The sequence below is a fragment of the Anas acuta genome, chromosome 2 (assembly GCF_963932015.1).
Source record: "Anas acuta chromosome 2, bAnaAcu1.1, whole genome shotgun sequence".
Taxonomy (NCBI): domain Eukaryota; kingdom Metazoa; phylum Chordata; class Aves; order Anseriformes; family Anatidae; genus Anas; species Anas acuta.
Window position 1 is genome coordinate 63,916,438 of NC_088980.1, and position 13,377 is coordinate 63,929,814.

At 42.3% G+C, this 13,377-nt stretch overlaps 1 protein-coding gene across 3 annotated transcripts in view; it reads left to right on the plus strand.

The window, feature by feature from the left end:
* Positions 1–13,377, plus strand: part of GFOD1 (Gfo/Idh/MocA-like oxidoreductase domain containing 1) — a 69,150-nt gene that overhangs the window by 47,744 nt on the left and 8,029 nt on the right. The window contains exon 4 of one of the 3 annotated variants that reach the window (XM_068670490.1): positions 11,631–11,776. The exons of the other annotated variants lie outside the window; for them this stretch is intronic. Coding sequence (XP_068526591.1) covers positions 11,631–11,776 — 146 coding nt within the window. The remainder of the gene's footprint in view (positions 1–11,630; positions 11,777–13,377) is intronic. 3 annotated transcript variants of the gene reach the window in all.

A 13,377-nucleotide genomic window follows, 5' to 3' on the forward strand; every position in this document is an offset into this window, starting at 1 on the left:
CCACCGTGTGTTTGTGGAGCACCTAGGGTTTCCTACGATGTAAGTACATCAAAAGCAGATGATGAGGATGATGGCCAGATTGATGATGAAGAACACCTTAAGCTGGGCTACCAAAATTGGCTGGATCCAACCTGCTGAACACAACAGAGAAATGTTCCAGCATTGACTTGTTTTCAGCAGATTTACAGCAGTGGGAACTCTTTCCCGCTCTCTATTAGAGCAAACAGTGAAAAAAACTTGTGAATTATGGTTTGAGCTGCTACTGTAGCATAGCTGTGTCTTGTCCAGCACACACTTAGCCAGCAGGAACATGAATGACATTTTCCAAGAAACCCTTTTGGGAGGATTAGCCTGCAGACTTAGTGCAGATAGGGCAATCCGGAATCCAGGCAGGTTGAACCTGATGAGTTGCTGCTCTTTCAGTCAGCTGTTTGGGCTGTGGCCGAGTCCTCTTGGGTAAGCTCTGCAGCTTGGGGAGTAATTAATCAAGCATCCATCTTTCTTACGGAGCCAGGGCTGGAGCCAGGGAAGCAGGATGTCAGCGTCTCACGTATTTAGAATTGCTGATTCGCTTTGATCCATCCCTGCTTCTGCTTGTCAGAACGGGTGCTGTTTAACAGTGCTTAGTTACCTCTGGCAGGAATATCTTAACCAAAACTACGCCCCTATTCTAAGGCCACTGTCTTGGGAGGGGGAGCGACTTTTAGTTTATTTAGAAGTTTTTTAAAATCTGATAACTTAATTATGAAATAGCTTTGGCTGAAAAGCTGATGACGATGCAGTTAGTTTAAACCACAGGTTGCCTGTAATCTCTTTGTTGTTCCATTGATTGTGTTGCTTGAAGAGCCAAATAAATGGACAGAATGACTGCTTTAATTAACAGGATTAGAGCTGAGGTAAATCTGACACAAAGCTTGGTAAGGCCTGGTGCTAACTCCACTGGAAATGTAAGCAAAATTCTCACTAACTTCAAAACAGAAGTGGGCCTGGAATGGCTTTGGTAGAACAGCGTTTGTCAACATCAGCTTCTGTGAACGTGTCTTTTGGCTTGACAGCATCCTAACAGAGAGATTTTGTTACAGTTAGTGTTTTAATTAAACTACTTCAGTTTGCTTATGTGGGCTAAGCTAACTTATTTTCTTCATCTGTGAGTTCTGTAGTCCTGATCCTTGTGGTCTCCTGTCCTTGGCAAGAAGTAGAAACCACCATTGGTCTGACCCAGATCACTTAGACTGTGAAACAAAAATGAGAAGCCCCAAAGAATCAAGCCATGATCTCATCAATAAATAGTTTACGCAAACTTTGGTGACATTCTGGAAAATGCTGTCTCACATCCAGACTGGTGTATTACACTTTTATGATCTCCCAGATCCCAGTGAAATGTCATACCAGAAGCAAGGACAGATACCAAAGGCACCCTTCAGCCCCTTGGGTGAAGTTGGGAAGCTGGTCCAGCTATCTGGATGCCTTTTGCTTCCCAGCTTTTGTCTTCCCTCTGCTGCAGACTTTCTTGAGAGCAGCAGTCGTGCCAGCCTCTCCAGTCCCGATGCTAATGGCACTCAGCGACCAGAGAGGGGAACTGCTGGCTTGATGAGTGAGAAGCAAATGAGAGATGGTTCTCCTCCATAAGACACGTTGTGCAACCTGGCACTCCCATCCCTGCATAAATAAGATTGCTCCAGAAGATCTGGTTCCACTGCTAGGCACAGGCTGATGGGCTCTAGGAATATTTGGCCAATAATTGTAAACTGGCATTTTCAATTTCTGCTGTTTTATACCACGTATGCTCACTGAACAGAAGAAATGGCACTGCACAGCTCCACCTGCCATATATGTGTATGAAGTGTAAAATGTGTAACTGAATGTGTAAAGAATTCTGCTTCCCATTCCTTTCTCTGCACGTGTGTCTGTGTCTGTCCATGCATATATACCGAAGTCAGAAGTGTGGAGGGAGTGCAGTTTGCCAATGTGTCTAGCCAAGATAGCCCATCCCATTCTGTAGTTGGGTAGTTTGGTGCCTGGAGTCAACATATTATTTATGAAAGTGAGTAATGATTTTAGAATTTATCATAACCAGTCAAATCAGAAAATTAGGTCAAATGCATGCTCCGTTCACCTAGCGCTGCAGGACTGACACATGTTTGATTTGCTTCAGCATAGAGATCCTTCAAACTTCACTGTGCAAGAAGTAAAAATACTCCAGCTAAAAATACTGGAGAGAAATAAGGATAGGAAAAATGTTCTGGGTTTCATAGGTAGCAAAGCTCATGCTTCCTATTAAATCAAGAATCATACTAGGAACTGCAATGCATCTCACACAGCATCACTGAATGCTTAGTGGAGAAAAACCATACAAAGTGCAGGGAGGGTGCAGGGGGATGCTGTCCTGCATAGCGATGCCATGTGAGATACAGATGGGTCGGACGCTCCGACTTTTTGGGTTTTTTAAAACTTGGATTTCCTGACACATTTCCCATCACCTGGCTGATGAGATGTAGTTTTTCAGTGTTCTTAAAGCCTCCCAAATCCTGTAAAAACTGCCAAAATAATGGCTGCATTAATTACGTGCAGACATGAGTCTGTTGTTTCTCTTTTGTCAGTTTCTCATTTAGTACCGATTACAACTTGATACTTTTAATGGGGGTAGAAAGGGTAGACAAGAGAAACATAAAGAAAATTAACTCTAATTATCAGCCATAAATTTATCTGACTCAGTAAGCATAAACAATTCTGTGATGGAAAAGAAAGCTGAAAGAAATTTCAGCTGAAATTTGAACTGCCTGATTTTCTAATCCTACCAAAGCCTTTACAACAGCTGGGCATTTAGCTGTTGTCAGGTAATGCAGAAAGAAAGGTATTTAAAGACAGATAACAGTGCCTCATGAGAATAACAATCGAGCATGGGCTGTGATTGCCCTGTGATTTCATTTCCATTGTAGAGAAGGGTGTTACAATATGCTGGACTGATGGCATACATTTTGTTCTAGAAGGTGAATAGAGGAATTTAGAGTAATTGGAACAAGTAAAGGACCAAATACAGAGATTTTCACTGAGTTTTTTATTTAGACAATTAAAATCCCATAGACATTAATGAGTGTTTGCTTGAATAAGGTCTAAGTAGAATGGTTTTCCATTCTCAGTTTATCTCAGTATGTAGGGGAGTCTTTTTTTTTCCCCTCTCTTGTGTAAAGAAGTTCTCAAAAGGGATATGAGCACTCAGCAGTTTTGGTGGGGGTTTGGATGCATAAAAATTGAGCAGAAATTTAGGAAAGCCAGCACAGTTTGTCCCATATACTTTTTCCCAAGTGCACATGAGAGCACAGAAAGCATGCAAGGAGGGCTCAGGGAGTGTAAGTCTGAGCATGTTTCAGGTACCTGAATGGGTAATCTCTAGCTGGGAGCATTTCCTTGCAGTGTGCAACTAGTTAGTTTTTCAGGGTGTATTTATAACTTCTCTAGATTTTCTAGCAGTTAAATTTTTGTATAGTTAAAAATATATGGAGTGCTTCATTTATTTCTGTCTCCTTTGCTGTTATTTGCATAAATGCCTGCAGAGAAGTGATCAGAATGACAGGCTGGGTGGGTTGTGAACCAAGTGTTAAACTCCCGTTCCTAAATGTTAGGAGTGAGCTGGAGGCTTTTGCTTTGCTGTGCCAAGTGTGCTGGCATACATAGTAACGCCAGGCTTGGTTACTTTGCTTGCTCTCAGGTACACTGCCTATGGATTCAGTGATGCACATGCTTTATACTCCCAAATCAAAGGCTGTAGTTGAAAAGTCCATGACTAGCCACGTGAACAGCAATCAAAATTATTGTGGACTTACTAGAAAACTTAGATTCATGTCAGTGCAGTGTCACAGTCACATGGTCTTCAGAGGGGAGGTCACATATCTGTATTGTGCTTGTACAACATCAATCCCTAAACAAACCATTTCTGTTTCCAAGAGCCTTGAGTACTGCTACAGCAGCATTTGTACCTACAGCAACGTATGCAGAGACATAGCCCTAATCCATATCCTAATTGCTACCTCTGTGCAAATGAAGGATGGTACTGGCATTAATACATGATGAAGACTGATGCCATCATTATGATCTTCTCTCATCCTGGTTCTGCTTAGATGGCACTCATTGTCCTGAAGGCATCCTTCCAATCTGTTGGGGCTAGCAGGTATACTTGCTCAGCTGAGGCACCATGCACACGCACACCTTTCCTCAGCTACCTACAAAGATCCCAGCATCTCTTTTTTTATTCCAAGGAAAAACAGTCGCCTCTCTTTCTTCCCTTTTCCTAGGATGGTTTTGCAGACCACTGACCCTGCTGATATCGTTTCTGCAAACCCACAGCTCGTGAACCTTTTTACTTGTCAAGACTGTTTGCAGCTATAGTGCTGTTCATGTGGGAGCTCTGTTCATGTGGGCTGTGCATTCCCCCTTTGCTGGGTGACACCTAAGCTGTTGGCTGAGATGCCAGCCGTGTGTCATTAGCAGCAGCAACTGCTCCATTTCTGCAAGGTTTTCCTTTTTACCATGCATCCACTTGAGTGGACTTTGTTTTTACCTATGGTTGCAGCGCAGCCGAGGCAGTCACAAGCAGTTTTTCTCTGTTTATTTGAATACACAGGTTTTAGTCTTTGCAGCAGTTGTGTGGAAAAGACGTTATAGCAGTGAGGATAAACCCAGAGCCTGAAACCTGGAATCACAGTGTCATGCACCAGGACCAGAAGGAGAGGTGTGAACAGAGACCCTGTCTCTGGTGCTGGTGTGCACAGGTCGGACATGTATAAACATTATACACGTTTACCGTATATAATCTTTCACTCCACAGTTGTGGAGTGCGTCTCATCCCTGTCGACTCTGATATATAACAGTGCAAGTGCATCATAACATTTTGATGGAAAGGAAGAGATTCAGGGTTTGTAAATGCTGCAGAAGCAATTGGTTTGCTATGGTGTTGCAGGAAGCATAGCCGAAAGCACGACAGACACCAGCAGAGTCAGATCATGCTCCATTTTATTGCCCGAATAGCCTAACTTTTATAGAGAACTTAACAGGGGTGAACAGTGTTTCACACAAGATTATTGGTCAAAAGCACTCAGACAAACAACTATAAGAAAACAACCCCACCTGCAAGAAAAGTCACGTAGACCTTGTCCTTGAGGCCAGCTGCTGGTAACAATATTTTTCTGAGTTCCTTAATTGGGCGATGTGGGAGTCATTGCCGTGGGAGCTTCTCACAGTTACTCTGGTGGCTTGGTTTGCTCGGCTACAGCAGGCCATGGGATTTTTGCTCTTTCAAGAAATCCCTCAACACTATGGCCAAAAGAGCTGTTGCTTGCCAGTGGCGAGGTGTATTACTCCGTGTGCCTTCGCAGCCTGTTTCACTTGCAAAATAAAATACGTTCCTTAATTTGCTGTTATTTTACCTCACACTTAGCACAGACAAGGAATACACACATGCCCTGTTAATACGAATCAGTTCATGAGCTATGACTCGTGCTGTAGCAACTTGACTCTTTTGCAGCAGCTATACATATCTGTGATTAACAAAGATCATCTTAGCCAATGTTAGAGCTGTGACTAATGCCAGTCTTAGGCATTCATCATCCAGATTTATCTCCTCGTCAAAAGTTTTGTTAAATAAGGTTTCCTCAAAGAGACATTGTCTTGCATCAATTTTCCCCTGGCAGATCTATTGATTGAAATAAATGCTTTTTTTCTGAGCCATTTAAGGAACTGGGTGACATATTGTGTACTGAATATGATAAATACAACCATTGTTATTACTGTCACTGTAATTTTTACTGTATCACAATACAGACAGCGGCTGCATCTAATAAGAGCAGAGTCACTTATGTGTGTAAGAAAATATCCTTGTCCTGTGTGAAAAGGTGTTTGAATTACCTGTGTAGTAACCATGCATGATTGTTTTCATGAGGAGGCCTAGAACGCACTCCTCATTATAAAGGCAGATCAGCAATCTAGTAGTTTCTCCACTGCTTCTGCTAGAAATGTACATACCCACATTTATTTATACCGTTTTCTGAGGGATTCAAAAGCTTTTTATTGCTTTACAGTATGTGATTCATTCATCCCCACATTTAATACATCAGAAACGAGTATCAGCCACATAGAACAACGAGTCCCAGTATTGTATTCCCCTAAGTCTGATGCACGTGTTGGGCAATAGTTTAACTAACACATGTATCAACATTTTAATGTTGATAGCTTTTCAGTCATCATCCCTTCCTCCTGTCCAGGAGGGTTCTTGTTTTCTCTGCAATCTCCTCCTTCCTGCTCTGCTGTTATTTTTTCTGCAGAAAAGATGCTACCAGGACTGTCATGAGCATTGCACCAGAGAGCCATTTAGGATGCACCGCAGATGACTGGGAATGTTGCTGATACTACTTGGGCATGCTGTGTGCCTGGAGTGGCCGGACCTCCTCTGCGCTGATGGCTGCAGCCTCTCCCATCCCCTTCCAGCATCCTTCTTTCCACCTTGTAGCATCCTTCTTTCTGTTCCCATTCCTGCTTGAATCTGCTGCATCGCCTGCAGCCCATCTGGACTGACTCCAGAAACTTCCAACAAGGGCCAAAGCATCCTTATAGCCAGCATATGCAGCTCAGTGGGGAAAGAGCACTGGCACTGGGCAGTTTGCAGATTTGTATTTCAGAGGTAGTAACACTCACCTAGTAGCATTGCAGTGATTGAAGAGCACATCAGAAAGTCATGTTTGATCAGTGCTAATGTAGTAGTTTATGGTTTAGTGTGCATGTAACATGTTAAACTGACTGCATGATTACTGTATCTCAGAGACTGAAGAGCCTGCCCAGATATCAAAACTTAAAGTAAATGAGAAGTGGCTGCACAAGCCACAGCTTCCAAGCTCTGTGTTTGCATGCAGTTTCTGAGAGGCAATCTGAATGTTGTGTGTCTTTCTGGTACACCTGTGCTAGAAATACAGGCCGGTATTGAACTGGTTTGTTCTGGCCTCAGATGAAAGGGAGCATGGTTCTGAGGCTGTACTGAAGACAGGTCTGTAACAGCAAAAATAACCTGCTCTCATCTGCTTTCAGCTCTGGGGGCAGCAGTTCAGGGCAGTTGCAGCTCAGGTCATTTCCCCTGTCTGCTGGGTGTCTTGGGCTGTGATGGATTTGGGAGGGAAAGAGAATTTTTTCACTAACAACCCCCTGCTTTTATTAAGAGTCTTCAAGTATAAAGGATTTTTGAGGTCCTGGCTAAATTACAGCCATCAAATGCTGTATTTGCACATTTGAAAGAAAAGAATAGAAGGGAAGGGTTTAAATAGCTGTGAGGATTTCTGGAGTCATTATCTAGGGAAAAATCAATTCTGTATGTTTTTGTATGTAGGCACATGCCAGAATTTATTTTAATTTTTATGCAAGATAGAAACAGAAGGGCGTTTTCTGAGTATCTAAGGGGGCTGCAGTAGCACAGTACACTAGCATCATTAGAATTGTAAACAGATCTCTGTCTTGTGTGGGAATATGCAAAATACACAGCTCTACTGACGCTCAGCTTGTATCAAACATCAATTTGATGTTTGTGCAGGCTCCATGCACTGGCTCCCGGCGCCTTATGTGGCTTCTGAGATGGTTGACGACATGTGTACATTTGTGCAGAAGAGCAAATTGCTGTAAATCAACAATTTGAATGCGTAGTGACTTTTGATTTAAGTCATTGGTTTTGCCAATGATTTTTGATGTTTTCCTAAGGAAAGGTCTTTCATCAATACGGCCAAAACCACTGATTTAGAGCAAAGTAGGGCATTTTAACTAAATTTTCTACTTCTTGTTTGCTAAGTCGGGCACATTTATAAAAGCAGCTGTGTATCTCAGCTTAATTAGTCAATAGTATAGCGCTGGAAAAATGTAAATGAGTTATTCCTCATTCACATGTTAGGTGATACTGTTGTGTATTTGCAAACCATATTAAAGTGCATTGGAATTGAAACTGTGATCTGATTACAGATAGTAATAAGTGCACTAATAATATAACACATATCACTGCACTGTGTCTTACAAGCTGTGAACAGAACTGAGTGCCAGTAGTGATTTTCCCTCTAATTCTGCATAGGAGCTGAAGGCAACAGCATCTATAATGGGCAAGATCTGTGAAGAAAAATGTTCCCATATTTATTTATTGAAATCATATCAGGAGTTTGTAGTAATAATAATGTGGATTGTCACTATTTAGAATGCAATTTTGAATTAGCTTTTTAAAAACAAATGAACAAAAACATTTTAAAGAAGATGCTATAATCTGATATAAATGCTTAAAATCCTCCATTTGAAATAAGCTGGTAAGCATGCCCTTCCACAACTCCTCTATTTGCGGAAACTCTCAGACTATTTATTCCTTGAGTGTTAACAGCTCTCCTTTAGCTTTATAAATGTATTTTTGTGCTGACTAATTTAGCTTAGGCCAGCAAGATGTTGTTTTCCCCTTTCTCTCTCAGTCCCATCCCAACAAAGAGCAATAGGTAGCGACTGCTAACTGATGAATCTTTCTGGTGTCGGTGAGGGTTTTGATTATATGCCCAGACTCCAAATGAAGTCCTTTTTGATTTTCTTGTGAATAGGAGGAAGAAAAAATATCGTACTGGGGCCTCATGTCCTGGGCTGAAGAGATAGAGAAGTAGTCTTGCTCCAGTCAGTGGTGGACACTTTAATTATTATTTTCCTGTGGAAATAGGGCTGGCCTTATTTGAAGCAATCAGAGCAGCGGGGAAACAAGCTGACACTGCAGATTGCAGATCTGGGGAAGTCTGCGCCTCACAGGAGCGCTGTACGCCCCCCCAGGTCCTGTGCCCAGGAGCTCTGCTCATTCCTAGGCTCTGTAGCATGGGGACATGACAGGGACAAAGCAACTTGGGCTGCTGGCAGCTGAGGGGTTAGAGCCTTCTGTGAGATGAGGAATTGCAGACCCCAGGAATTTCAAAATCTGGATTTAAATTTCTGATCTAACTCCTTACTCTTCCCTGTACTTGCATAGAAAAAAAAAATCAACTGCTGCTGCCCTGACCTGTATCTACTTGCCACTCACTTTTGGCTGTTTGGCTTTCAAAATTATCTCCACATCACAAGGGCTTCCTTTTTTTCTGAAGTGAAGGCTGAAGTTTGCAAATAATCACATGACTTCCTGATTAAAAAAAAAAATACTTTTGTGAGGTGGGTGACAAACTGTTAGATAATTGATAAAATCTGACTTTTCAGCCTAAGATGCTAGATAAATCTTCACTCAAAACAATGGTAGCAGCAATGATAACAGAAAATTTTATTCTTGTTCTTCAACTGCTTCTAGCGAACTAGTTGGATACACACGCCTTCAGAAATCACTGTTCTTAAATAATATTCTTAAAATACATGCAGATTGGTGTATAAGTTGTTGAGGTTTTATTTAGAAGATCAAGGATAGTCAAGGTGGGCCATTCAGACCTTAGCCTTCCTTGTGAGACACTAAGAGAGAAAATACTGATGTTAGTAGTGGTTTTGTTGTGCGGACCTACTCTGGAAACTTTAGCACATTTTAAAAAGGAACCAAGCAGTTGTCAGACCTATAAGTCAAATTCTCTTGCGTCATTTTGTTCAAACTCACATCCTTCCACATTTTTAAGGACTGTGAGAGCACATTGTACCGAAGTCATTGGCTTTGGGATCTGGTGTCTCTCATGGATGGACCAGATCCCTTTTTCCTCTTTTGCTGCTGGAGGGTCTCAGAGGAGCAGAACTATTGGGGCGAATATAGTTCCCACCTCATGGCCTCCTGACATGTGGGCACGTGTGGCTCACTGGCACCACAGGGTGGAGCCTGTTATCATATCATCACAGAATGGCTCAGGTTTGAAGGGACCTTAAAGACCACCCAGTTCCAACCCCCTGCCATGACCAGGATGCCACCTACTAGATCAGGTTGCCCAGGGCCTCATCTTCATCTTGAACACCTCCTTCTTCCCAAGCTTGTCCGGGTCCCTTTGGATGGCTTCCGTTCCTCCTGTTGTATCAACTGTACCACTCGGCTTGGTGTCGTCTCCAAACTTTTTGAGGGTGCACTTTTTGATGACATTGCCTATGTCATCAATAAAGATCTGTTAATGCAGATTCGTTGCATTTCTCGCTGTCTGTGCCTGGAGCACCAGGGGATGGAGAGCGTCTGAGGCTGATAACCTACATGGCAGCTGTGCATGGACTTCAGAGAGTCAGCCTGCACTCCTGGGAATTTTTCTAGGAGACACGTTCCCCACATTCCCCAGCGGCAGCTTTGGTCTCAGGAGTGCTGGGCACAGGGGTGAGCTCTCCCCTGTTTGGTGCCACATCAGAGAAGTCCCACGTCACATTCACCACCTGGCTGGCACTGCACTGTCTGTTTTTGAAGGATGGCCAAGCAGAGAGACTGAGAAGGGTATGCAGAGAGCTCAACAAGAATAACAGTAAATAAGTAAATTAGGTTATTTTTCTTCTTCAGTTAGCCTAAGAACTCGAGAAATCAACTCAGGAGTTTCCTGATAGAGAACTGTCGCATCTCAGACTGTATTTCTTGATGCATAGGGAAGGGAAGTGTGTCATTTCATGCAATGAGCTGTATTTGACTCTATTGCTTATCACCATGGATAAATATATTGTGCTTTCTTGCTGAAACAAGCTGACTGCACATCCCTGCTCTTACGTAACTGATGAAGCTCTGTCAGCTGTAGTGTGATTGTCAAAGATGTGTGAAATGGCAAAACACATTTACAGAATGACAGGGGGTAACAATTGCATCTCTCTTAGGAAGTCGTGGCCAGGATTATATCCCAACCCTAGCCCAGGAGAATGGGAGTGGATGTTGTGTCTAGGCCAATTGCACAAGAACGCTCCTTCAGAACCTGCAGGCAGAATCACACATCTGCACCAGGCTGTCAGCATTGAGAAGGGTGATTTTCGTTTCACACTGCTCTCTGGTCTGCATGTGTCTGCTTTAGAGTGGCTCAAAGGGAAAAGGTGCCTTTTTTTTCTGCTTTTGTGAAGGGAGCACAGAGAGGAGAGCAAAAAACGATGGCAATTTGATCATCCTGTTTCTTAGTCTAGTTGCATAAACACACCAGACTATTCCTGTAAATTAAATTAAGCAAATCTTTCATCTTCTCTCCATGTTTCAAGAAAGCTAATGTGTCTGCTTTCAGATTTGGAGCTACAGAGAAGACAAAGATTTGTAGTGTGTACACGCTCAAGTGCCGAACAGCTTCATACTGGAAGAGCCTTACACAAGCTTTAATGGAGTATAAAAGCTTTCTGGGCACCAAGCAAAAATCTGCTTAAATCCTTGACAGGGATGAGAGTGCAGCATGTATTATCAGCATATGCACAGGCTCTAGGAACATTTGCATTTTGGATTTGCTGTAATTAACAGGTTTCAACCTTTTCAAAAAGGTTGAAATGGTGAAAGGAGTAAATACAGAACTCCACATTTTCCCTGTCTCCATAGAAATATTGAGGGCTCTTCCCTTTTCTTTGCATGTGTGCCTGACTTACATTGATCCTAACAGCAATTTTTCTTGAATATAAGGAAAGTGAAATCCCCTAAGCTTCTCTTTCATATTTATAATCATAATTTGGTACTTAGATTATGACAGCCCCAAGTGTTCCCTGCCAGTCAAGGACCAAGCCCCCACTGTGCATGATATTGAGAACACTGCAAAAAGTTGTCCCCAGTGTCCAGTGCCCAGTGAAAGGACACCCTTTTCCTCACATGCACGTGTAGAGCTGCATATCTTGAGAGGTGAGTGCCTGCATAGACCCCAGCTGAGATGTGAGAGACATCTCTGAGGCATTATGATACAAGCTGCGCTGGAGTAGAAAGTTGAATGCGTGGCTCAACGGTCAGATCATGCTGTAGGGTGTGGGGGACAAGTAGCTGTTTCAGGACGATTTGACTGCCTAAGATTTCTCTTATTTTGATAACTAATTTGCCAGACTAAAATCTCTCTGCAAAGAGTATTAGTGATCTGTATCCTGGCATACCTGGAGCTATCAGGGGAATATAGGGTGGGTGGATGAATGCAGTCTCTGATATCAAAGACATGCAGAAAAATATTATTCAGGAGCAGGAAAAAGAGTGCTGTAAGATTGAAAATATCAACTCAGTCGCCAATAGTAGTCTGTAAAGATGAGAAAGAAAAGTGAGAAAGGAAGACCATGGCCATTGAGTAGAGGATTCCTATCTAGTGTGGAAGGAAAGTGAGTATCTTTGTACAGATCTGATTATGTAGAAGGTAAATAGAAGCAAGTTGAAGGAAGATTTTTCCCTTTTTGTCTGTTACTAGATGTGAGTGCCACTTCAGTGGTCAAAGCACTCAGTCCAGTTTCAGCTACTCAAATAGCAGCAGACAAAAACTGGGAATTAGGCAGTGTGGATAAGTTGGTTATTGAATGATTGGACTGTGACCCTCTTCTTGCAGTCAGGGCTTTAAATATTCATATAAGCGGGCTCAGACAGATCCTTGCCATCTGTCTGTATTTATTTGACTTCAGACAGCTCCAAAACATGAAAAACTTTATCCTCATAACATCTATTTAAAGAAAATGGAGTTTCTCCTCTGTCTTAAGAGACAAAGAATCAAAACACAAAGAGATTTAGTGATTTACCAGATTTATTAATCTGGACTCCAGCAGACAGGATCTAAATTCAGCCCTTCTAAATGCCAGGCCCAGCTATAGCCCCAGGTTCCCAAGGCAGAAATCATATTTAATGCTGTAGGGTGTTGTATGGCTCACATAATATTGCTCATTAAGAAAAAAAAAAATGATGTATGTATGCAAGTATAAAGGCAAGTGGAGACTTCAAAACTTGTCTTTTTCTTTTATGCCATGTCAAAAGCCTTAAATAAAGTACAGGCCTTATATAAAGTCACTGCTCATTTACGCTGGTGACAGATGCCCCTGGTCTGATGCCTCTGGTTAATTAATGCTGAACCTGGGAAGACGCAAAGTAATTTTTCCTTGGTCATATCCTGTGTTGCTCTCCACAAGCTAGTTACTACTATAGTGCTTCAGCTGTTACTTTGCTTCTCTGTCACTATGTGTGTGTATGGGTACAGAATGGAAGTATTTGACAAAGAAAAATCAACAATAAAACCATTATTCATGCATCTCAACCTGCACTGCATTCAGCTGCACACCTTGATGGTCAGATAAAACAGGATCACTGTGCAAGCTTCAGTAAACACTGTGCACATATGGGCAGTTCTGTGAGGGAACAGATTGTCACAGCTACATTTGACCTGTTTTGAAGCAATTGTATCTCTCCTGTGGCACCGTGGATGCAATGATGACATTTTAGCAGAACTCCTTCAAAAAAATGCCTGCCATTGTCAGAATAGC